Below are 27314 nucleotides of genomic sequence, written 5' to 3'. Positions count from 1 at the left end.
CGATGTGAGGCCGAGCTCAAGAAGCTCTCGGAAGAGAGGGATGGCCTTAAGATTCTCTATGTCAAAAAGGAGGGAGGGATCAGTGACCTTCGAGCTGAACTGGCGGAGGCTCGTCAAGAACGGACCGAGCTTGTCGAAAAGGTAACATACCCTTCGGAGTTTTGTTACGCATTTACCTGATTGTTCGGCTAACGCTTCAACTTTGCAGGTTCAATAAAAGGGCGAGCTGGTGGAGAAGCTCCGAGAGGAGCTCAAGATGAAGGAGGCCGAGACCCTAGGGTGGAGGCAAGGCATGGACCGTCTCGCCTCGGAGAAGGATACTTTACGGGAGCAACCGGCTTCAATCGAACGCCAGATTCAAAGTGTGAAGGAGGAGAGCCTGGCTCGGAGCCGCAAAATCTAGGAGCTCGAAGCTAAATCTGCTGCTGAGCTTGCCAAAGCCAAATCTGACGCAGAGGCATTTATATCTTCGTACCGAGCTGACACAGAAGCAGCTAACACCCGGGCAAAGGAGATCTCTTCTGCGGTCGAAGTTAAGATATCATGTGCACTTGACCATGCCAGGCGACAGTCCCGGAGAGAGACGCTCGAGGAGGTGCATGCTCGCGGCTTCGATCTCTCAGCTGATATTAAAAAGGCAAACACTTTGGAAGAAGAGGCTGTCACATTGCTTTCTGATGACGAGGGTTCACCCAGTGGCTCCGAGAGTGGAGGAGACAAAGATGAAGTCCCCGAGGATGAGGCTCCTGAAGACGCAGCTCCCAAAAATGCTGCTGCCGAAGATGTGGCCCCGGAGTAGGTTTAGGTTTCTTTCTTTTGTTTCAGTGTTTTTGTGCAAGGACCCCTCGTGGGTATTGTAAAATATCTCTTGTAAGCTGTTGACACCCAATTTTTCCCTATATATTTTCAATATGCAAAATACTTTCACAGTAGCATATATATGCATATATATTTATGTCCAAATGTTTTTTTTATTTTTTTCATAATTTTTAAAGGTTTTTAAATTGATTTATTTCCCTTTTTCATCGGTAAAATCCCAATAATTATGTTCAAGATCATTATTTTTGATGATTCATTTATTGGATCTTTATATTTATGCCAAAATATAGCTAAGGTAATTTTTGCGTATTTTTACAATTTTATTCAATATTTTTTAAAGTTAATTGCACATAATTGCAGTATTAGCCATTTTTAGGTTTAAATTTGTCTCATATTTATAAAAATGGTATCCTATATTTAAATTGTTAATTATATATTATAAATCATTTTAGTGCTTTCAATTTGTTTTCAGAAATTTATCTACTATTTTTATAAATTAAAAGGGAAAAGTGGCTATTTAAATTTTAGCCCAAATTGGGTTTCAATTATAACCCAAATCAGTCCCTAATTACCCCAGCCCAATTCTAATTAAACCCCGACCCAATTTCAATTAAACCGACCCAAACCCGGATACCTACCTACCCTCTTTAATCTAGGTCGTTGATCATTCTGATCAACGACCTACATTCACCCTTTCCATTTTTAACCCTGAACGACCCCTAAACCTAAATCATTTCTCACCACCCACCACCTCTGAATCCCATTCCCTCTCAATTCTCTCTGCAACCTCATATGAACCCTAACCGCCGCCGCCTAATTCCACCCTAATCCACCTCAATCCCCACCTAATCCATGGTCTCCTATGGCCGTTTGAGGTGTATACCGGCCTCCTGCATCTCATGGTGGCCCGTTTGTGCGATTTCATGGCCAGATCTCAAAGAGATCTGGTCTAGCCCTGCTCAACATCCATTCATGGCCTTTCTCTTGCCATCCCTGGTCTTTCTCCGACCATCCGTGGTCGTTCAAGTCAGATCTTTGACTTTTCTGGCTAGATCGGTAACTTCCAAAGTCTTTCTCACTTTTTCTGGGTTTTCTGAAACCCTAGCTCTAAGACCTTTCAATTTTCTTTCAGATCTATCTTAGATCTATGCTTACTATGAACTTCTTAAGTGTTTTTCAAAGATTCTCCAATTTCTTTCAAATTGACTCTTCATTTTTCAACGATTAGGGTTTCTCTTAACTTCTTTTTAAAGACCGCTTCTCTGATTTTTTGGTTTTGTTTCATGATTTCACTATCTTCAAACAACTTGTTTATGCTTTCCTTCTATTTGATTCAGCATGCTGAAAACCCTAGGTCTTTTGGTCTTATCCGTGTTCTGAAACTATCCTTGTTTGTTTGAGTGTATACTTGTTCGATTAAGTTCTTTTCCTTGTTTGACTTATCTGATTCTGAGTTCCTATCATCTCTTAAGCTTGACTATTGTTAAAGCCCTAATTTCTTAAAAGTTTTTTCTCACTTATTGTTACTGTGAGACCTTTACTGGTTTCTGACTCTCTTTACCTGTTACTATGCTCTCTTCCCTTTTGATTCTGCGTAACTACCTGACTTTGTTGACTACTGTGCTTCGAGTAGATCTCTTTTACTACTTAATCCTAGCTTATTCCTGCTTTGTGTTGCTTCTTTGTGTCAATATGTTTGACTCTACATGCCTGTTCATTCCTTGCTATTTATATGTTGAGGTGCAGAATCTTGACCCTTTCTTGATTGATTCTGACTCCTTCAATGTCGCGACTGATTACAAAAGGTTTTCTTATGAACCCTAATTGTATTCGTTTGTTTAAATTAATTGATTCCCCTCCTTTAATTACTGTGGTGTCTTGCCTTGTTGAATCATTTCCCAAAACTAAGCATGTTTTGTACTTAGACTTGATTATTTACTTCATGTTTTTACTGCCCCTTATATGGCAATAATCAATCTGTCCCAAATTGATTTCTTTCCTTAATTAAAACCTGTTAGTATCCGCTAAGCAGTGATTCCTTAATTAAAGGGAATCACTTGTATTAATTGATTCTGATTGTGATTATTTCCATGTTTGTGTTAGGACTTTACTTATTACATTAATTTCTACTCGTTTTCAAAACTATAAATACCCTACCCTCTCTTCTTTTAAAGAGAAGAACAATTTAAGTTTAGAGCACACATTTAAACTCAAAAACTCTCTCTTTCTTTACTGCTACTTGTGCTATTGCTTTGTCTAGCCGGCTGAAAGCCAAAGCTAGACTGTGGAATCTTGCTTACTTTTCCTTACTGCACTTTGCTTCTCTACTGGTATGTCCTAGTTAATTTTTTTTAAGTCTCAACAACAACATGTTTCTTTAAGTTGCTTCAGTTCCTCATTCTTGTCTACCTCTGCTTATGTTTCTGCAGTCAAGTTATGTTACTAGCATGCTGTAGTATGTTCCCCTTCCCTTTTAAATTAATGCTTACCTATATGTGTACTCTGTCAGTCATTTTCTATGCACTTGCTACCTTATGAATCCCAAACCCCTATATCCCATATATGTGTTTGTGTTCCTTTGGATGGTTTGTGTCCATGCCAGCATCAGCTATTGATGTGCATGACCAAATCAGGCCCCTGCTGGGGTTATACAATGAATCCCATAATGCCTTGCCCCTTTGAATGATTTCTGATTCTGTTTCACTACTACAACTGTTTTCAAAACACCCTTTACCACTTACTATTCCCAACCCAGTTTTAATAAATCTCTGTTCTGCACTTCCACTATACTCTTAGAACCTAGGTTCTGCCCTTCTTGTGTGAGCCTTGCCTTGGGACCCTTGAGTTTCTTCTGATCTTAGACACATAAGGGCTGACCCTTCCACACTGCACTCATCTATTTGGTTATGTAAACCTAGGTGTGATCACTGCCCGGGATCCCCTGAGATCCTTAGGGAACTTTGACACACTCAGGTATGAGAAAGGCATTGAAACATTGGCATTGAAGTGATTAATTATATAACTCTGATAGGAAGTCAAGATCAGGCTTCTTTTGATTGTAATTTCTTATTTCCGCACTTCTTTTGTAATTCAATCATTGGGACCGTAATAATTTGTAAACAATATCGGGGGATTAGTGAAAAGGGTGGGTAGTTGTACATTGTGGGTGGATTGGGTAGATAACATGCCTATAGGGTCTATTTGCTTCAAGTCTGGTATGTTAGATAACATGCCTATAGGATCCGTGCTTTGTTTAAAATAAATTCTACATGCTTCACTTTCACACAACTAGAAATCATGTCTATAGGATATAAGTGGCTTTAATAATAGGTAACATGCCTATAGGGTTAAAATCAGCTCTACAATTAGATATCATGCCTATAGGATGTAAAGTAATTGAAGCTCAACTTTCGGTACAGCATGTATCCAAACTCGTTTCCTTTAGAAATCATGCCTATAAGTCCCAAGTCAGCTTTCACACACCTAGATACCATGCCTATAGGATCTAAATAGCTATAATAGAAATCATGCCTATAGAATTTAAAATAATTTAGTTGGGAAAAGCCGTCTAGTTCATGTTATTATTTTGAATTGGATTAATTTAGTAATTTGCCGCTTCTTTAATAAGTTTCTCAAACACTGCCTCGACTTAATACCGTTACAAAGCATGTCTATAGGATCTCAAGTTGTCTGCTTTAAATTAATCACTACTCTACTGCATTCCTAATCAATATAGATATCGTGCTTATAGGATATCATTATTACGCCTAGGCAAGCCTTAGGTAACTACTTGAATAAAACTGGAACTGCCTTCGTTAATTATCACTTGCTACAACCAACAGGCAGGCCTGATTCGGACTTCTTATCTGAGCATTTATCTGGTTCTGACTCAAATCCCCTGCTTTAGGACTTGAAAATTTCAGACTTTAACTGTGTTTGAGTCGTGCTATTTATATGCATTATTTGCGGAGGTTTATATGAGCCTTCTAATTGCTTACATGTTTCCCCTTTAAATGCAGTCCTACGTGTTTTTGTATGTCGCCTTAGCCTTTTTACCTTTAAACCTAAGAGTCAGCCTAAAGTCCTCCCTCTTGTAGGAATAGTAGTCCTAAAATTCCACCGGGACTGATAGGAATGGGATGGGTAATAGCACGCAATAGAGGTCGAGACCAATCCGCGCTTTAATACCTTTACGGGGTGGGAAGGGTAGATATGGATATGATGACCGGTGCGCTAATACCACGTGTAGCCCCTATTTTGAGGAGTGATTACCGGGTATTGCATTGATGTGATCCATATTATAAACAAACCTAGGACCCCTTTACATTCATCAGCATGTTTAAATTATAACTCTTTTCGAAACCCTGCTTTATTTAATCGTTTTCAAACACTTGTGTATTTAAAATCCCCTATTATTTGAGCCTTGTTTGTTTACTTGTTAATTGCACAAATTCACAAAACTATCTGGCCGGGAACCACACTAGTGGATCCTGAGGGGTGCCTAACACCTTCTCCTTGGGATAATTTCAAGCCCTTACTTTATCTCTGGTTATCAAACGTAGTTGTAGTTGAACCCCATAGGTGCCCTAACGCACTTAGGTGGCGACTCTTCAAAATTGCAAAACCCCTTTCCCAAAAGGAAAGAGTTGTCCCAACCAAATGTCATAAACCCGATTTCGCGAGAAAAAGGGGGCGCGACATAAGCCCCTCTTATAAATATAAAAGGATCTCTTTGCTTCATCTTCGATTCCGTATTGATTCCGCATTGTCTTTATTTTGTGAAAAATTTGATAACTTCGATGACCAAGTGAACCTTGGCTCGAATTCTGAATATAACAACCCTTAGGTTTTTTAGTGATCATCGTGTGACCTTCGAGCTTAGAATGGAATACCTCTTAAGGTTTTTGTTAGTCTTCGAGCTATGCTCAAGTAGGTTTGGCATGAGCTCGGGATAATGGGACTCTTGAGTTCGAGTTGAGTGAGAACGAGGTCTCGAACCCTATATGTTTTGGCCCTTAGGCTCTTTTAAGTTGGCCCTTAGGCTCTTATATATTGGCCCTTAGGCTCTTTAAGTTGGGCCAATTCGGCCTCTAAAGCGGCTATAATTTTTCCCTTTTTTCGGCTAAAAGACTTAGTGAAAATTTATCTATGCCTTAGCATGTGTTTTTTGTACCCGTTGGGGTTTTCGAAGGTTCGACTGATCGGAACCTTATTAGTAATTTGTTTGTGTAAACATAATCGAATACATCTTGAGGTTTTTTCGAAGGCTGATGTTATCGAAGCCTCTAAATTATTCGAGGGCTGATTTTATCGAAGTCCTTTATCTTTGCTTTTGCCGAGGGTAGCCTGATTTAACCGGTTTTTTTAAAGTGTTTGAAGGCCTTTAATTTATGGCGGAAGTCGAATGTCTCCGAACCGCATTATTTCGGCCGTAGCCTTTTTATATGACCGTAGTCTTTAATATGGTCGTACCTTCGGGTATGTCTCTTGGACTTGTTTCTCGATAACCTTTCGAACTTGTTCGAAAAGTTAGTCCCCGAGTATGTTGGCCTTGGCCTTTGTATCGAGGGGATGCCTCATTGAGGCCTTATGAGTCCGAGTTTTCGATGACTCGGATGTGTTGAATGTCGATGACAGTCCCCGAGAATCTCGGGGTTGCATTCGTGCTCTGGCTCTTGAGCCGTTTCCCGTAGAGCTCGTATAATAGTAGACTTCTTTGAGACATAGAGTATTTTTGATATAACAGAATGCTTCTTCAAATAATTGATACATGCGTACATGTTTTGCCGTCGGGGCTCGACTATTCTATATGGACACGGTTCATCTGGCCGTTTGGCCCATTACAAAGTTTTCCTATCGAGGCCCTCTTAGGCGTGAAGTATTTTCCTCAAAAATATGACTTTCGAATGTAATGCCCCCCAGTATTCGAAGTTGATTGAAAAGAAGCCTTGGATACTGTTGAGTTCTCCTTAGGTAGCATATAGTTGTTGCCTCGTTATAAACCTTGCCGGTAAAACCCATTTGGGACAAAATCCGATCTAAGGGAAAAAGAATGCAACACATGCTTTAAAACCTAAGGCCTTTGAGTGAAAAGGTGCCTTCTATAGCTTCGATCGAACACCTGCAATGAGTTAGTTTCCGATTCAAATGGACAGGAAAGATACATTCATACCTTAGCAATAGTATCATTTGAGTAACGATACGTTCCAATTGTTCGGCAGTTGTTCACCTTCCATTGTGCTAAGTTTGTAAGATCCTTTACTGACAACTCCGAGGACTCGGTACGGTCCTTCCCAATTTGTGCCTAGTTTCCCTTCATTCGGGTCTCGAGTATTGAGGGTAACTTTCCGTAGAACTAAGTCCCCGATTCCGAAGTGTCGAAGGTTGGTCCTTCTGTTGTAGTATCTCTCGATTCTTTGCTTCTGTGCGGCCATCCGAACGAGCGCTGCTTCTCGTTTTTCATCTAATAACTCGAGGTTGGTGTTCATAGCCTCGTGATTTGACTCCTCCGATGCATGTCGAAACCTGGCGATGGGTTCTCCGACCTCGATAAGGATAAGGGCCTCGGAACCATATACTAAAGAGAACGGGGTAGCCCCCGTGCTGGACTTCGGTGTTGTTCGATATGCCCAAAGGACCTCTAGTAGAATTTCTCTCCATTTTCCCTTCGCATCGTCCAACCTCTTCTTTAGGTTTTGAATTATAGTTTTGTTTGTGGACTCGGCCTGTCCATTTCCAATTGGGTCGTACAGTGTCGATAAAATCCTCTTTATTTTATGTGCTTCGAGGAACTCCGTCACCTTGCTGCCGATGAATTGTTTTCCATTGTCACATACAATCTTGGCAGGTATCCTGAACCGGCATATGATGTGGTCCCTGATGAAGTCAATGACTTCTTTTTCTCTGACCTTCTCGAAGGCCTGTGCTTCCACCCATTTAGAAAAATAATCAGTCATAAACAAAATAAACTTAGCTTTACCTGGGACCGTTGGTACAGGGCCGACTATATCCATCCCCCATTTCATGAAAGGCCACGGGGATAGGATCGAGTTGAGTTGTTCTCCGGGCTGATGGATCATCCGTGCAAACCATTGACATTTGTCACATTTTTTGACACACTCCTTAGTATCCTTTTCCATGTTGTCCCAGTAGTATCCTGCCCTAATGATTTTGCGAACCAAAGACTCGGCGCCTGAGTGATTCCCACAAGTACCTTCGTGGATTTCTAGTAGAACATAATCGGTGTCCCCCGGTCCCAAACATACCGATAACGGTCCATCGAACATTCTCCTATACAGTGTTCCATCTTCACCTAATGCAAACCTAGTAGCCTTGGTCCTTAGGGCCCTCGATTCTTTATGTTCCAATGGGAGTTTTCCATTCATCAAATAGTCGATATACTTATTCCTCCAGTCCTACATCAAACTTGTTGAATTTATCTCGGCATGACCCTCTTAAACCACAGACCTCGACAACTGGACGACAGTCCCCAGGACGATATCATCTTCTTCGACCGAGGATCCAGATTAGCAAGTGCATCGGCCACGCTATTTTGTTCTCGAGGCACATGATCCAGAGTCCACTCCTTAAAGCACTGCAAAGTTACCTGTAGCTTATCCGAGTACCGTTGCATTCTTTCCTCTCGAACTTTAAAACTTTTGTTTACTTGGTTCACCACCAACAGTGAATCGCACTTGGCTTCAATGACTTCTGCTCCCAAGCTTTTAGCTAGTTCGAGACCTGTAATCATGGCCTCATACTCGACCTCATTATTAGTTAACCTAGAAGTTTTGATAGATTGTCTAATGGTACCACCCGTAGGTGGCTTTAAGACAATGCCAAGCCCGAAACCTTTCACATTCGAGGCACCATCCGTGAAAAGGGTCCATACCCCCAATGATGTACACGATCTTAGTAGGAGCTCTTTCTCCACTTCGGGTACGAGGGTCGGCGTAAAATCGACCACGAAGTCAGCTAGGATTTGCGACTTGATGGTCGTTCGGGGTTGATACTCGATATCGTACCCGCTAAGTTCGACGGCCCATTTGGCCAATCGGCCCGATAGCTCGGGCTTATGCAAAACGTTTCGAAGGGGGTAAGTTGTTAATACACATATGGGATGGCACTGAAAATATGGTTTTAGCTTTCTAGATGCGCTTATCAATGCAAGTGCTAATTTTTCTAAGTGAGGGTATCTAGTTTCAACGTCCCCTAAAGTTCGGGTTACATAATAAACAGGGAATTGCGTACCTTGCTCTTCTCCACTTATCTCTATCTCGGACACTGCCAAGTATAGATAAAGCTTTTCATCTACCTTCGGGTGTGAAGCAAAGGTGGGCTCGATAGATATTTTTCTTCAATTCTTCTAAGGCTTGCTGACATTCCGGGGTCCACGCGAAATCTTTCTTCTTTTTAAGCAAGGAAAAGAACCGGTGAATTCAATCTGATGACCTCGAAATGAATCGACCTAGGGCAGCTATTCGTCCCGTTAGACTTTGCACGGCCTTCACACTATCCACGATCGTGATATCCTCGATGGCCTTGATTTTGTCGGGGTTAATTTTGATACCCCGATTTGGCACCATGAAGCCGAGGAACTTACCTGAGCCAACTCCAAAGGCACATTTCTCCGGGTTAAGCTTCACGTTGTACTTCCTCAAAATTTTGAATGTTTCCTGCAAATGAGTCAAATGGTCTTCTGCGCGCAGGGACTTAACCAACATATCATCAATGTAAACGAAGTCTTTTCCTGGTCCTCCGGGTTCATCTGAATTTGATTGTACCCGGAGTAGGCATCGAGAAAAGTTAGGATCTCGTGTCCGGCCGTGGCATCGATCATACGATCGATGTTGGGCAGTGGGAAAGAGTCTTTTGGGCATACTTTGTTCAAGTCCTTATAGTCCACACATATTCTAAGTTTGTTTCCTTTATTAGGAATTAGAACTACATTGGCTAGCCATTCGGGGTACTTTACCTCCCGAATAATTAAGAAGTTTGGTTACCTCGTCCCTTATGAACGCACGTTTCACCTCGGACTGGGGCCTCCTTTTTTGCTTCATCGGTTTGAACCTCGGGTCGATGTTTAGACGATGTGTGGTGATTTCCGGTGGAATCCTTGTCATATCTAAATGGGACCAAGCAAAGCAATCCATATTATCAATAAGAAATTGAATGAGTTTTTTCCTGAGTTCGGGGGTTAATCTCGTTCCCAGGTATACCTTTCTCTCGGGCATATGTTCGATCAGTATGACCTGCTCCAGTTCCTCGACAGTTGATTTGGTTGCATCGGACTCTTTGAGAACGACGAAAGTTCGAGGAGTAAGGAAGTCCTCTTCTTCGTCTTCGATTACCTGTTGCTCCGATTCCCTCGAGGCTGGGGGCGGTGATTGCTATTAAGCCGCCTGCTTACCTTGTGTGCTCGATTTCTCTGAGGTCTAGGGCTCTGGTATTGGCACCACTTCCTCGACTGCAAACATCTCCTTTGCAGCATGTTGCTCTCTGTAAACTGTTTTTACTCCTTCCTCTGTTGGGAACTTCATCATCTGGTGAAGAGTTGAAGGCACTGCCCTCATGTTGTGTATCCATGGTCTCCCGAAGAGTGTATTATACCTCATGTCGCCTTCAATGATATGGAACTTCGTGTCCTGTATGGTTCGGGCTACATTTACTGGTAGGATTATCTCCCCCTTTGTTGTTTCGCTTGCCATATTGAAGCTATTTAGGACCCGGGACGTAGGTACAATCTGATCTTGTAGGCCGAGTTGCTCCACGACCCTTGATCTGATTATGTTTGCTGAGCTGCCTGGATCCACTAGAAAACGCTTAACTTGAATTTTATTTAAAAGAATAGAAATTACCAGAGCGTCGTTGTGCGGTTGAGATACGCCTTCGGCTTCCTTGTCACGGAATGATAGGATGTCCTCGGGCACATAGCTCCGAGTCCGTTTTTCTCTGGTGATTGATACTTTGGTGCGTCTGAACACAGGTCCTTCTAGGATGTTGACACCGCCAACGATCATGTGGATTACATGTTGTGGTTCTATCTGCTCATTTTTTCTTGCACTCTCTCCCTGAAGTGGTTTTTAGCTCGATCACTGAGAAATTCTCGAAGGTTCATTGAACAGCCGAGCTACCTCCTCCCTTAGCTGCCTGCAGTCTTCGGTTATATGGCCATGTGTGACATGATACTTACACATGAAATGTGGATTCCTATGAGAAGGATCAATTTGGATAGGCCTGGGCCACCTGGTATCTTTGATTCTCCAATGGCTGACACGATCCCTGATGCGTCTACACTGAAATTATACTCTGACAATCGAGGTGCCTCCGCCGGATCGGTGTGTTTATCGAACCCTCTCTTACTCATGAGTCTCCGAGAGCTTTAACCTCGATCATTTCTCTGATCGTTCTGAGGAGCGTTATGGCCCGAATCATTGTTTCTCCAATCAACATACGGCTGATACCGTTCTTTGTTTGACCTCGATTCCCTATCTGTATCCCTTAGGGGCTTAGTTGCCGACCTGTTAGGATGAACTGAACCCGAGGGGGCTCCCAACTGATCGTCCTCGACCCTAATCTTCGATTGGTAATTGTTATGCACGTCCAACCACGTCACAGCGGGATACTCGGTCAGATTTTGCTTTAGTTGTCGAGACGCAATCGAACTCCTTTTATTTAAACCCTGCATAAAAGCTTGTACTGCCCAGTCATCCGAGACCGGTGGTAACTCCATTCGCTCCATCTGGAACCTATACACGAACTCCCTCAACATCTCGTCGTTCCTTTGTTTTATCTTGAAGACGTCCGATTTTCTCATTGCCACCTTTATGGCTCCGGCATGTGCTTTCACGAAGGCGTCTGCTAACATAGCAAATGAATCAATAGAGTTAAGTTATGATACCAAATCATAGCTCCCTTTGACAATGTTTCTCCAAAATTTTTAACAATATTGATTCGATCTCATCGTCGGTTAAGTCATTCCCTTTGATCCCGCAAGTATATGAAGTAATATGCTTGTTAGGGTCAGTTCTCCCGCTATATTTGGGTATATCGGGCATGCGAAACTTCTTAGGAATGGGCATCGGAGCCGCGCTCTGAGGGAACAATTTTTGTATGAACTTTTTGGCATCTAAACCCTTCAAAATCGGAGGCGCCCCCGGTATTTGGTCAACCCGGGAGTTATAAGTTTCCACCTTTTTGTCATTGTCTTCAATCTTCTTTTCCCCGGAATCGATCCTCTTGGTGAGCTCTTCGAGCACCCTCATAATGATGGGGTCAGTCTCCGAGTTATTTCCGTTCGACCTCTCTGGCGCTGGTTCAGCACGTCGAGTGTTTTCTGGTTCAGCTATACTCGGAGTTTTATTCTGACTCTAAAGTTGGGCGATGGCGATCTGCTGAGCTTGCAGCATCTCGAATATCACTTGGAGGCTGACACCCCCATCTCCAATACATGGTGTTCCTTGGCCCCCAGATCGGGCTTCTCTGCGTGCACTCCCTCCGGGGTCTGCACCTAAATCTGCATCCAAAGTAATGTTTGAACTGACATCAACTGGTTCAACATTTGGCACTTCCCCAGGGTTTATCGGTGATACACCGACCCCTAAATTGTTGTTTTCCCCATAAAATCCAAGACCTTCGTTGTCATGAACAAGTGCATTTTGCGAGTTCGACGTGAAAATCTTGACAAGAAAAAGCGTAAAAATAACGTGTGCAATGAGAATCAGTAAAGAAATAATCACTATTATCTTTAGCCCCACGGTGGGCGCCAAACTATTTACCTCGAAAATACGAGTAACAATTAAATTTGATTTGTGGTTTTAAAGATATGTGATTAAGTTCAATACCAATTAATAATCAAGAAATATGAAGTAGAAATGAAATAAATAAGTGAATCAAACCAGTGTTGTTTAGCAGTATCGACCTCGAGCTTAGTGACCTCGAGATGAACTAACAATAGAGTAAGAACAGTATAGAGAAAAGACAAGTCTGATGAGCAATGAGCTAGAAAAAGTGAGATAGTACATTCTTTACCAATGATTGGATTCATGTTACAAATGATTGAGGTGCCCTTTATATACTAGGGAAACCCTAAATAAGATACATTTCTATTTACAGTAAGGAATATTATTGGTACAACTGTCTAACCGCCTAGTACGGAATCGTACAATCTTATTCCGGGATTTACGCCATGATCTTTGTAACGTGGCAGGAATCTTGCTAATTCTGTTAGAAATTTATAACGGCATTATTTCAAGGTCAAGCATACTCGACTTCGATATTCCTCGTACTCCTATCTTCGGGCATTGTATTCTATCTTCGAGCTCGAGTCTGGTCCGTCGACTTCGAAGTCGACCTTACCCGAACTCGGACCTAAGGCGGTCCCTCAAGCCTGGGAAATCGGGCGTGCCTGATTTTGACCGTATACATGGGTATTAGTCGAAAATTATTATTCTTTCTTTTGTTACAAAAAAATCATTTTACTTTGCTCCACTTTTCACAAAAATAATTTGGACTATTTTTTGCTAAAACCCCAACTAAAATGTGAGAAAAATGATAATTATATTTTGGAGTAAGTTCAAAGTACGCCCTTAAATATAATCTTTAGTTATTTTGATCCCATAAGGCTGTCAAAAGTGCACTTTGGATTTTCATCGAGTATTTATCAAACTATAATTATTATTTTAATAAAAAAAATGTGGAAAAAGGATTTACTAATGAAATCACATTTAGATGTGAGTTTTTGCAAGTTTATTATAAGATTTGGTATAGCTTTTTAATGTGTAGTACGCTGTTTTAAAATTTATTTCTAGCGTCTTGTGCATTTTTAGTTTTGCGACTTCTAGAGTTGACAAGTCCATTTCATCAAAGTATTTTGTCTTACTCGCAATTAGGTATAAGATAACTGAATTTGTTGTTTCATACTTAACCATGGGATGTGAAGATCTAACATTCATATATCATGAAAAGAATTAACTCATTTTAAAGGTGAATGTAGGTTAGTGCGTTAAAGTCACTTGTGATGATTGGTGAACTTTCACTCATCCATTGGTTCGACCTCTGGATAAATTATTAAGTTCTCTTTATTGTTTAAAGGATCAAATACTAACTATTTAATTTAGTCTAAGAGGTAATATATATAAATATATATATATATAGGAGGATACAATGTTAAAGTGTGTCGTTGCTTTCTTGTTTATTTTCAACTAATTTCACACTTATAATATATTTTTATTAGTAACTTTATGCTTAAGTTAGCAGAGCACCTGAATTTGACATGACTATATTGGTAATTCTATTTAACTAAATTTTAGTTTCCTGTATATTTAATAATCAGATTGTATTAAATATTCGACGAAAATCAAAAGTACTTACTTTTGACGCCTTATGGAATCACTAAAGATTATATTTAAGGGGGTATTTTGAATTTACCCCAAAACATAAGGATCATTTTTGTCATTTTCTCTTACATTTTAGGTGGATTTTAACAAAAAATGACCAAAGTTATTTTTGTGAAAAATGGGGTAAAGTAAAATGATTATTATGTAAAAAAAGAAAAAATAGTGACTTTAGGGTAATGACCATAAAGTTAAATGACTACCCATAAAATTTACTCAGATCAACAAGTGAAGGACCGATTCTTTTGAACAATGCTAAGGTGAACTTATTCATTTGGCTTAATTAGCAAATGAAAAAAAAATGAAAAGAAGAAGACACAAAAAGGTAAAGAAAGTGGTCCAAAGTAGAATGGTGGTTGTTTATGCCCTTCTAGTGATTTGTTTGTAGTCCACGTAAAAAACAGGGCAAAATTGTAGATATATAATCGAGGGGATCATTAGCTAATGCTTGTCGAAGACAAACAAAGAGTACAAGAAAGTATCTGAGCACGTTAAGTTACTTCAAGTAAATGGCAAAAGTATATATTCCTTGCATGCATTTCTTCACCTATCAAAGCTGATAAATTTCACCTGTGTGCACGACTCATACAGCCTAATATATCAAACAGTGAGTTATAAGTAGCGGCTATTACTCAGTTGTTCAACTATCCAATATTATTTATTAAAATTATTTTTCTTTCATTCGTAACAGCAAAGTCACTTAACTATGCATATAGCATTCAGAAAGTCATTCAACTAGATTTTTCAAACTTTTGATTGCCAGATAACTATTTTACCCTCTAAATTATCAAGTATTGATTTTTTTTAAAAAAATTTAACATTAGATTTTTTTCTCTCTTTAAATTGTATTATGGACTTACCTATAGAATGAATAAATTTTATTTATAAATTAAAAATTAAAAATAGTATTTAGGCATATACAATGTTGGAATAATAAAATATTGAGCATAGTAAAATATTAATTAGAACAATTTATTCATAATAATAATTTTAATGTTCACAATAAAAACTCAATAATTTATTTACACAATTGAGAATGAAGGAAATCAAAAGTTTAAAATATATATAACTAACTTTTTATTTTATAAATAATATTTATTTGTTTTATAGGTAAGTCCATAATGTTGATTAAAAAGAGGAAAAAATTACACTATTAAAAAATTAAAAAAAATAAAGAAGAAGATAAAAGTTGATAATTTAAGGGGTAAAATAGGTATTTGATATTCAAAAGTTTGAGAAATCTGGTTGAGTGACCTTGTGAGTGTTATAGGCATAATTAAGTGACTTTTCTGTCAAAAACGAAAGAAAAGTAACTTTACTAGATAATTTCGGATAGTTGAGTGACCATTTAAGTAATAAACTCGTCAGAAGTGTATATAGAGCGGAGAAAAAATGAAGAAGATTAATGTGGTATATGTGGCAAGAAAATAAAGGACAACACATTAATACTTCAGGGCGCAAAGATAGATATAAGAGTTCAAGTTTTATGCACAGATAATGTAGAAAAATATTAACATAAATAAATTACTTATAAGGCAATTAGTCGTAATTTGTATGACTAGCATAGCAAAAAATAATAGTTAGCTTTCTATAACATGTTAAACTATAATAATTGTGTAAATTCTTTTTACACATTATTATTGCAGCAAGCCCACATGTATAACAAACGAAACGCAAACATACTAGGTGAAATATACTTATATTCTTTACAACATTATGATATGTGTATGAATATCCTTTATATTTTTGAGATTGTGTCACCTGAATAATCATGTGGCAAATAAAGTAAGAGCCGGTGCAGACAATCACTTCTTATAATCTAATTCATGTGAATTCACTACATTAAGTTTATATGTGTTTATAGGGAAATGTATATTCCTTACTCACTTTAATACTTTAACGGGTTTCACTTTTCTTAAAGAAAATAACTAATTAACAATTTTTTTTTAGTTTACACTATAAATAGTTGTGCTTAAAAACATGAAAAAAAATAAGCTGAGACTGAAACGAATACTAAAATAACTTGATTTCTATTATAAATACAATTATATTTATGGTGAATGTCTATATTTAGGGAGATTCTAGGGTTTATTACTTGGTGGCTAAGTCACCCTCTCCCTATAAATAGAGGGTTCTATTCCATTGTAATTCATCCCAAAATCAATAAGAATTCTCTCTCCCTACTTTTCTCTGCAATACTATTCTTCTTCTTTTATTGTTTCATAACACGTTATCAGCACGAGACTCTAACCAATTGAGTAGAAGCTTTGGGATTGAGCATAATGATTGTCAATTATTCCATGAACTTCCTTCATGATTAAATTATGGATTTAAGGTAAGTACTTTACCGTATTTTTCTCTTTTATTCTATACTTTGATTTTAAATACAAGCAAAGACAATAAAGTTTGATTATAACTCTAATGGAGTTTGTAAGAAATTATAACCACCTGAAGTGGTAAAATTTCTATGCCTCGCCATGATCAAATTCATGTATGATTATGGGCAAAGAATTAAAAACCCGTCCCATTGAATTTGCTCCATTCTCATTCCCTTAAGAGAATGAGATAGCAGTATATGATAAGTCTGAAAGAAGACAAAATTATTACTATGAATGTATCAATGGATGTGGACATGGCAATAGACGAAATTATAATCGTCATCATTGTGGTAATGAGAACAATAAGGATTCTCTAAATAATTCTTCACTTTATGAAAGTATTATTTGTCATCGATTTGACATGAGATTTTATAAAGCACATATAGATGATTATGGTCCATTCATGATGTGAATTTGACAACATCTGGTTTACAAATACATATTCATTCTTGGAAGAATATGAACGTGCCAGTGGTAGTGAATATACCACGCTCACCTCTAGAAGGAGGTTTGAGATGATATAAGAAAATAATATCATTATTATGGCATGAATGGTCATTGGTCACGTACCTATTGTACTTCAAAATATTTTGGTAATGTAATTATTAAAGAATAACATTAATGCAAGAAACATATCTTGCATATAATTTTGACAATAACCATAATGATATAACTTTCTCTTTAAAAGAGATATTCACCATATGGGTGTTGATGAATATGTGGTACTACAAAATTAATTGAGAACTCTGCAAGAGCCAATTATACTATTTTGGAGAAACACAATTGGTTACCAACAAGGTATTGTGTTGTAGTAAGTCTCAAAGAAACTTATTCAGTTTCCAAGTATACGCGAAAGCGGTTGATTATATTGAGACTATAAATAAAGGAAAGATTTAATATCTTCTATTACTACATCTTGTAGCGGGGTAATATGTATGTGAAAAGCTACTCGCTTTATTCTCCAATTTGTACTACATAAACAAAAGAATACCACAATGAAGTGGATATTTATTGATATAACAACCCTTATCATAATAAACTTGGAGTTTATTCATAATTGCACACATCATGGTGTAAACCTGAAGTTTATCAATATTGATAATTTATCCAGTTGGCATACTTGGTTTAGCCATGTTAATTCATGTTATGATGTGCAAAAATAATAGAGAATTCACATGGGTAAATATTAAAGAACTAGAAAGTTCTTTACGAATTCTCTTATATTGCTTGTTCTCATTAATTAATAGATCAACTAAAATTGGGATTGAATCCCATGAATGCTGGAAATATCAAAGGTGAATATGGGCCCATTCATCTGCCATGCATACCACATAAGATGCATCTATGATATGGTTACATGTGCTATTATTATTAACCCGCAACATGGTGTTTGCGAGGTAATTTGCTCAATAATTTAATTTCGAGCATAATTTCCAGATTTTTTATTCAAGAAGTTCATCTTGATAAGTTGGTTTAGCAAAATAATTTATTAAGTGCCTCTACTTAATAGCTAAACAATTACTTATGAGAACAAAGTTATCTATATCAGTTTGACTTACGTTATATACCAAAGTATATTATTTTCTCCCCTCACAAGTGGTTCAGGGTCAGGAACCAAATAATTCCATCTTATTATTATTGATGTGCGGTGTATATTTTGATTAACACCATAACGCATAAAAGGTGGATTCTCAAAGTTGAGGAAACAAGTCAGTTTTTCTAACATGAGGGGGAGACATGATAAACAGTTGAGAAAAAGTTACGTGGAATGAATTATCATTTGTACATCTAGATCCTCGAATAAGATAATATGAACTCGAGGTTCATAAAAAACAAAATTCATTTGCAATATATTGCAAAGCATGCCAGACGCATTTGCTGACCCAAAGAAAGTAACTATATTCTCATTGCAAATGCTCCTATTAAGTCCTTGAAGGACAAAGTCTACGGTAAGCTTAAAGCGTATAGACAATCAGTTTCAAATAAACTTCTTGATAAAGAAGATGAGCAAATGATCAAAATGATCATAATAAAGGAGGTAAGTGATCTAGAAGATCACATGACATAACACTTCATAAAATCTCATGAGAGATTCAGGTACCTGAAAATATGTTAAGTCATTATGAAAATATATTGAAACTGATATAAAATGTTTGTCGACGACATCTATGATAGCGCTAAGTATAGATGAGGATCTTAAGTCTCGTCACTTAAAGACACAAAAATATTGGCCAAATAGAAGAGACACAATTCAAATAGAATTGGTTTTATATGAAAGACATGTAGTTTTGAACATGTAGTTCAAACACTTGAATAAAGTCAATGGTATGTGCAATCAGTTTTTCGATATCTTATATGTCTAGCATGACATGAAAACTTGATATGCATCTAAAGTCTATTATATGGCTTATATGACTTGAAAATCCTTGAAGGATTTAAATTGCTTAAAGCATATAGAATTCATGGTCATGAAGTACTACATCCTCAGTGCAATTTGTGCACAAATGTATCTTGCTATAACTATATGCATGATAATATGATAGCAAGAGTTTTCACCTCTATGTGAAGATATTGAACTGACGATTCCAACAAGATCATATGAAGACAATTCATCTCTATCAAGAATGATGATTTCAAGGTGCAATATATTCATTCAAGTTAATATGCCTGATTTGTTCATCAAATCTCTACCAAAGATCTTTTGAAGATGATGCACAAGATTGGAATGCAAATGCTCAAGGATGTGAATTGATGCTCTCATCAGGGGGAGTTAATACGCGTTGTACTCTTTTTCCCTTACAAGGCTTTGTCCCACTGGGTTTTCCTTGCAAGGTTTTTAACGAGGCAACCAAAAGGCGTATTGTTAGATATGTGTACTCTTTTTCCTTCTCTAGAATTTTTTTCCCACTGGGTTTTATTTTAGTTAAGGTTTTAACGAGGCACATTATCTGTTGAATAGACATTCAAGGGGGAGTGTTATAAATACAATTATATTTATGGTGAATGTCTATATTTAGGGAGATTCTAGGGTTTATTAATTGGTGGCTAAGTCACCCTCTCCCTATAAATAGAGGGTTCTATTCCATTGTAATTCATCCCAAAATCAATAAGAATTCTCTCTCCCTACTTTTCTCTGCAATACTATTCTTCTTCTTTTATTGTTTCATAACAATTTCCTTTTGGAATAGGGGAACTTTTTTTTCCTTTTCTTCAAATAATACAAAGTAAAGTCATCAAAACTTTTATATTATCAATATGTGTAGTTTACAAGTAAAAACAAGTTATTTACCATATGTTTGTACCACCTTATACACATGTACTATAAATTACCTATTACAGGTTTTAAAATAACAAGATAGTGTAAAAAGCTTTATATTATCAGTGTTTTACGGTTTATTACAATGTAACTCTTACATACAGCCGAGGAAAAATTGTTTTATTACTTTATTAATAATTAAAAAGGTCCAGATATTGGAACTAATTAAATTATGGCAAATTATCATTACTAACATATGCAAATAAATTTAAAACTGTTGTAGTTTGATTTTATTCAAATTTACTCTTTTTTCCATAATAAGTGGCCGGTGCTCTAATTAGTTTATGTACATTGTTATAAAAGATAATAACTTATATGTTTCGACAATGTAAAAAACTTTAATTAATATATTTTCACTTATAGGTAACAAACCATATTAATTTTAAGGTTATTAAGTGCACTTTTCTTTTATCTTATTTTCTAGGAATATTATTTGTAAGTATCTTTTTGACGATATGATAGTAGTGTAACTTCTTTTTACGCGGTCAAATGTATACGAGTTTAAGCTCCATATAAATTAGTACTTCTTTTGTCTTAGTTCATGTGGTAAAGTTTGAATTTCGAGAGTGAAACTTTTTAATTTTGATCGTGAATTCGAGCTTAGATTCTTCAATTTTTTGAAAATAAATTTTGTATGTTTAAAAACTACGGAGAAGGGACTATAACCTCAAGATATAACAATTCAAAATATTTAAAAAATATTAAAAAGGTACGATTAAAGAAAAATTTGACCCTCTATAGCACATAAATTAAGAATAGAAATGGCGTGGGGTAGCCACTGTTTAAGCTGGTATTTACTTTTTATCCAGTATTTTTAATGCTTAGCAATAGTAGCCACTAGTCTATTAAAATTAATATGAAAAGATCGTGTTATCCTTTCTTCTATCTCTTTCATGTTAAGGAGAAGAACTGTATTGAATGGGAATGGAATGATTTCAGAAATACAACGGGAATGAACTTTGCTCAAGTTCTGGCGCCACTATTGGCCAATACATTTGCACCTGTGTTTATAATTGTACTTGATCAATTCCTTTTTGCTGTAACTCTGATTCAAACATATACTTGGCTTACGAATGAATATCAATGTTAGAACGTTGTTCTTTATTTATTAAAAGAATATTTCGTTCCTTTCTGGCATTTAACCTTTTACTTTTTTTGTTTAACCACCCGTCATTTGAAGTCTAATGACGCGACTATTTCGAATTCGCCTTATGTAAGCTTACTAAGGAATAAACATGTATTGTAAATCTGAGAGTAATCAAAGAGAATTTTGGTTTCATTCTCTAGAAAACAAATCGTCGTCACTTGTATTTTTATCAATTAGGCAAATAATAACACTAGTTCAAGTTCAAAAGTTAAGTTCAATAGTTAAGGACACTAGTTCAAAAGTCAAGGACAAGCAGTCCTTAACTTACAGTTACAAGTTCTAAAGTTAAGGACAAGCAGTCCTTAACTTATAGTTACAAGTTCAAAAGTTAAGGACAGACAGTCCTTAACTTACAGTTACACGTTCAAAAGTTAAGGACAAGCAGTCCTTAACTTACAGTTACAAGTTCAAAAGTTAAGGACAATAGGTCCTTAGCTTTCACTTACAAGTTCAAAAGTTAAGGACGCTTGGTCCTGAAGTTTGAGTTCTAAGTTCAAAAGTTAAGGACATGTAGCCCTGAAGTCCTGAACTTAGAGTTACAAGTTCAAAAGTTAAGGACATGTGGTTCTGAAGTTCTGAACTTAGAGTTACAAGTTCAAAAGTTAAGGACATGTGGTCCTGAAGTCCTGAAATTAGAGTTCCAAGGTCAAAAGTTAAGGACATGTAGTCCTGAAGTTAATTAAGTACAAAAGTTAAGGACATGAGCAGAAGGGTATTTTCGTCCGGGCAGTTAAAGTTTATTAAAGCAGTGGCTAAAGACTAAAGACATTTCAAATGGTGGCTTAAAAGTAAATACATATGTTATTAGTGGCTAATCGTGCACTTCCCCGTTAGGAGTACTAACCCTTTCTCCTCCTGACAAACCATTTCCGGCCGCAATTATTCGTCACGCGATTGCTTGCTTGTGGTACTAACATATCTTCCTACTTTGCTACTACCGTGACACACCATATATATATATAAAGGACATCCATCCTTAGACTTCTATTAACCACACACATCCCAACCAAGGATTTTATTTAATTCACCTCTATTCTATACACAAAAACTTCAGTACTCCCTTCCACTGATTACTACCTTTGCCTTTTGTCGTAATTGCTGTCAGAAACCAAAACTCATTATGAAGACTACAACTAGTACTAGTATTCTTTTCTTCATTCTTTTGCATCTCTTTCTGCTACTATCATGTCACCGGCCGAACTTTGCCTCCGCCGCTGGTGGCAAATGGAACTTACTAATGTCAAACATCGGCATTTCAGCCATGCACATGCAACTCATTAACAATGACAAAGTCGTCATTTTCGACCGTACTGATTTTGGTCACTCCAACATTTCATTGCCCGATGGAAAATGTCGCTATGACCCAAATGACACCACCTTACAAATTGACTGCACTGCTCATTCTGTCGAGTACAACATTGTCACTAACTCTATACGTCCGCTTATGGTCCAAACTGATGTTTGGTGCTCCTCTGGTGCTGTATTTCCTGACGGCTCTTTAGTCCAAACTGGTGGATTCAATGATGGTGAGAAAGTTGTAAGAGTTTTCAAACCATGTAATGGTAATAATACTTGTGACTGGCAAGAAATTCAAGGTGGTTTGGCTCAAAGAAGATGGTATGCTACAAATCATATATTACCAGATGGTACACAAATTGTCATTGGTGGTCGTCGGGCTTTTAATTATGAGTTTTATCCTAAGCCTGCTTCAGCTTATAAAGCATACAGTTTGCCATTTCTTGTGCAGACAAATGATCCTAAAATTGAGAATAATTTATACCCTTTTGTTTTTCTAAATGTGGATGGAAATTTGTTCATTTTTGCCAATAACAGAGCTATCTTGTTTGATTATACTAAGAACGTGGTGGTGAAAAATTACCCTCAAATACCAGGTGGAGACCCGAGAAGTTATCCTAGCACTGGTTCTGCTGTTCTTCTTCCATTGAAGAATTTACAAACCCAACAAATTCAAGCTGAGGTTTTGGTATGTGGTGGAGCACCAAAAGGTTCATATATCAGTGCTCAAAATGGTAAATTTCTTGCTGCTTTGAGTACGTGCGGGCGGATCAGAATAACCGACCCGAATCCACAATGGACTATGGAGAACATGCCACTGGCTAGGACAATGGGTGACATGCTGATTTTACCAAATGGGAATGTGTTGATCATTAATGGAGCAGCCACGGGCACGGCTGGATGGGAACTGGGTCGGGACCCGGTTTTGAAACCCGTGATTTACCGACCCGACAACCCCTTTGGTTCTCGATTTGAGATCCAGAACCCGAGTACCATACCAAGAATGTACCATTCAACAGCTACTTTACTTCGAGATGGTCGGGTTCTTATTGCTGGTAGTAACCCACATATATATTACAACTTCACAGGAGTTCTTTTTCCTACAGAATTAAGCTTGGAGGCATTTTCACCATCCTATTTGGATCCAGAATCTGAATATTTGCGCCCACAGATCATTTCACCCGCTTCACAATTTACAATCGGGTATGGGCAACGGGTGCCGGTTCGGTTTAAGGTTTCCGGGTGGGTAAACAGAAATTTGGTCACGGTAACAATGGTTGCACCAGGATTTAACACACACTCATTTACTCAGAACCAAAGATTACTTGTACTAGCAAGTGAAAATGTGAAACTAGTGGGAGAAAAAGCCTACCAAATAAATGTGGTCACTCCAAATTCGGCTACATTAGCCCCACCTGGATACTATCTACTCTTTGTGGTTCATCAAGATATACCAAGTGAAGGAATTTGGGTCAAAATCCAGTGAACATACCAAATTCTTTATTTTCCATGATTTTCTTAATTTTTTTTTTTTTTTCTTCCTTCCCACACATATATACACGCATATAGAAAAACGCGTTTAAAACATCTTTACAGGTTATTATCATTTTTATAATAATGTTAACTATAGACATTCTCTACTCTTTTTTTGGATAAGCTTTTGTAAGGATTGATGGATCTTGATTTTTTTGATTTACTGAAATTGTTCCTTTACTATAGTAAAATACTTCTTGAATTTATTGAGTATTTTGACAACTATGCGGTGGAATGGCATTTAAGACAGAGGTGGGTTGGACCAAAATGTACATGCTTCTTCCAAGCTTTCAATTATTTGTCCCAATAAAATATGGAATTAATGTTCACTGCGACAAATCGAATGAACTAAATAGCTAGTCCTATTCTTTGTACTTTGAGCTTTATCTAAGATCTAACTAAAGTTAGAATATATATACATATAGATCTGGTCAACTTCCTTTTCCTCGTCTTAGTATTAAGACCTGAAATTCTGAAAAGATAGATAAATTATCTCCGTTTATTCACCTGAAAACTAATTACTCCACTAATCCACAACACCAAATTTGAGAAAAGAAAAATGTACAAACCTCAACCTTTGAGGGCGGAGAGAGAGAATATTAAATTATGTCCGTTTATTCAAGTGAAAATGGTATTTGAAAATTAGAGTTGTGTTTGGACATGAATATAATTTTGGGTTGTTTTTTAATTTTTTAAATTTTCGAAAAATTCCAAAATTTATCTTTAGGTAAAAATTAAAAATTTTATGACCAAATACTCTTTCGAAAAAAAGTAAAAAAATTTCGAAAAAAGTAAAAAAAATTCATGGCCAAACGGGCTCTTACTCGGCCGTAAAAGGAATGAAAATGAAATTCCATACAAGTATACATATATAAAACGGCAACTATGTTTGGTAGATTCTATCAGTATATAATTTAAGAGGGGAAAAGATTGTTGTTTCATAGGTCAATGTGCAAGTAATATAACTTCGATAACACGATAAACCCAAAAAAGGATAAAGTAGTCCGTTATTATAATGTCGATCTTGATATAACTTCAATTACTCGATCGAGCAATATGAGATGTTTTTGAAGGCCAAAATGATATGAAACCTTGTTATAGACGTATATGATATTCTCCGTCAGTTATATGTCCTATAACATGCCTTAAATAGGCTACAAACACAAATATTGTTTTTTCAAAATACAGAAACTTGCCACTTCCGTTTTCAATTAATAATATCCATTTTTTGATTTATACTTAGGCGCAAGTAAAAGATCAATATTGATCCCCAGGAGGTGGGATGGATCAAATATAAGAAGTTAAACAAAAATGTTAATTCCAGAGCCTCAAATTGCCGAATACAATCGAAAGATGGGATAAACAAGGGAATTTTGGAGTAACGGTCATTTCGTATGGTCTATAGGTTACGGGTTCGAGTCGTGGAATCAGTCATTGATGCTTGCATCAGGGTAGGTTGCCTACATCACACCCCATTAGGGTCAGATCAGTGGCGGATCTAGGATTTTAAAGTAATGGGTGCTCGCCGATAAAGACTTCAAAAGAAGAGGAAAAATGAAATTACTTGTTGGTGCTCACTCAATATTTATTTAAATATTTATACAATTGCCTATGTAAATTTACTAAATATGGTCAAAGTTAATGGGTGCTTAAGCACCCACGAGCACCCATCTGCATCCGTCACTGGATCTGATCCTTTCCCGAACCTTGCGTGAATACCGGATTGCCCCTTTTAATCGAAAGACAAGATATGTCGCTGCCCTTCTAATGTCTAAATGAGAGAATAAACAACTATAGTTCATTATGAACGTCGATATGGGATTTAACTCTTATACAATTGATAGTGTAAATCATTTTTACATTATTAAGTCAGTTAAAGGTAATTAAATGTAACTATTAACAACCAGTATTAACATAAAATAAGGAAAAATAACCATTAACAATATGTTAAATTACAAGGTGTAAAAAATTAATTACATTGTAGTAAGTGACTATGAGGCAAGCCCTAAAATGTGTAGAAGACGGCGGTTAGTAAAGCCTGATTGAAGAGAGTAGAATAAAAAGTCACGGGTCATAAAAGGCCATGAGATGAAATTTTAAAGATGGATCACGGACTTGTCTGCACGTATTTTAGTTTTGAGGTTTCCTCTACTTTTATATCCCATCTCATTATGTTTTAATGGGTGTTTCATAAAAATCCGAAAAGCCGAACCAAACCAAAAACCGACGAAAAAAACCGATATTTTTTGGTTTGGTTTGGTTTTGTTTTGAATTTTAAAAACCAATCAAATTTGGTTTAGGTTTTGGTTTTAAATACTTAAAACCAAAAAATAACCGAACCAAATCCCGACTATAGGAGTAGCTATTTCAAATTTATTATTACACCTATATATATGTATATTTTTATACAAAGTTTCAAAATTTTAATGGTAAATGTTAATAGTTTGCACTTTTAGTATAGTGCTTTACCTTTACATTCTAGTTTGATTGGTAGTTTTCTTTTGTTAAGTGTAAGAATCCATTTCGTGTTAAAAATAATATATTTTTAATTGAGTCCTTAAATTATTCATCACTATTTGATTCAATTATCATCAATATATCTTGTTAAATAATAGATTTCTCAAAGGGCAATTGATTTGATAGTGTTACGTTGAAAATGTGGTCTCCGGAATATGTGTTTGGTAGTGTATGTCTTATATTTAAGAAAAACCGACAATAACCGAAAAAACCGAAAACCCGACATAAACCGAATCGAGAAAAAACCGACTTAATTGGTTTGGTTTGGTTCTAATATTTGAAAAACCGACTTACTTGGTTTGGTTTCTTTTTACAAAAAAACCGATCCAACCGAAACATGAACACCCCTATTATTTCTTCACTTCTATATTCTTTTAACTAATCTTTTCTGACATTTGACTGTCATCTTCTTTTGTTAATGTGATCGACTTCTTAATGAATCGGACTCTTATTGATTGTGTTTAAAAGATAAAATATAACGAGTGAAACACTATACTTCCAATTTATATTACTTCCTATGTCGTAATTTATGTGTTATTTTTCGATTCTCGAGATTCAAACTAGGTGAATTTAAACTAATATTCTGAAATATTTTTTTTTATCATATTGACATGAGAAGAATTGCGACTTAAAATACTTTCATATAGTTTTTGAATATCTATATTTTAATTTTAAAATATTAAATTAATATAATTTAATTTAACTTTAAAGTTAGTCAAATTAACTCTAGACAAAAAAATGTCGCATATATTAGGAAGGGGCGAGTACTAATTTTCAGGCCAGTAACATTGGGGCCATAAGCACGTTCTACGTAAGCTTTTTGGTTGAAGAATTGTGGCTATTATATAAGAAGTTATTCATTTTGTATCAAAAGAGCAGTTAATGTTTATCATAAAGACTTATATGTAACTATT

General features: G+C 36.7%; 1 protein-coding gene across 1 annotated transcript; it reads left to right on the top strand.

Annotated features, from left to right (window-relative positions):
* Window positions 1–22056: 22056 nt before the first annotated feature.
* LOC109216967 (aldehyde oxidase GLOX-like) lies at window positions 22057–23991 on the top strand. Its single transcript, XM_019381190.1, has one exon. It carries the CDS (start codon window positions 22175–22177, stop codon window positions 23834–23836), a length of 1662 nt encoding a protein of 553 aa, XP_019236735.1. The 5' UTR covers window positions 22057–22174; the 3' UTR covers window positions 23837–23991.
* Window positions 23992–27314: the final 3323 nt, after the last annotated feature.

This window comes from Nicotiana attenuata, unplaced genomic scaffold (genome assembly GCF_001879085.1).
Source record: "Nicotiana attenuata strain UT unplaced genomic scaffold, NIATTr2, whole genome shotgun sequence".
In the NCBI taxonomy this organism is placed as follows: domain Eukaryota; kingdom Viridiplantae; phylum Streptophyta; class Magnoliopsida; order Solanales; family Solanaceae; genus Nicotiana; species Nicotiana attenuata.
Note: the sequence above shows the minus strand (reverse complement) of the source record. Positions and strands in the feature narration are given on the sequence as shown.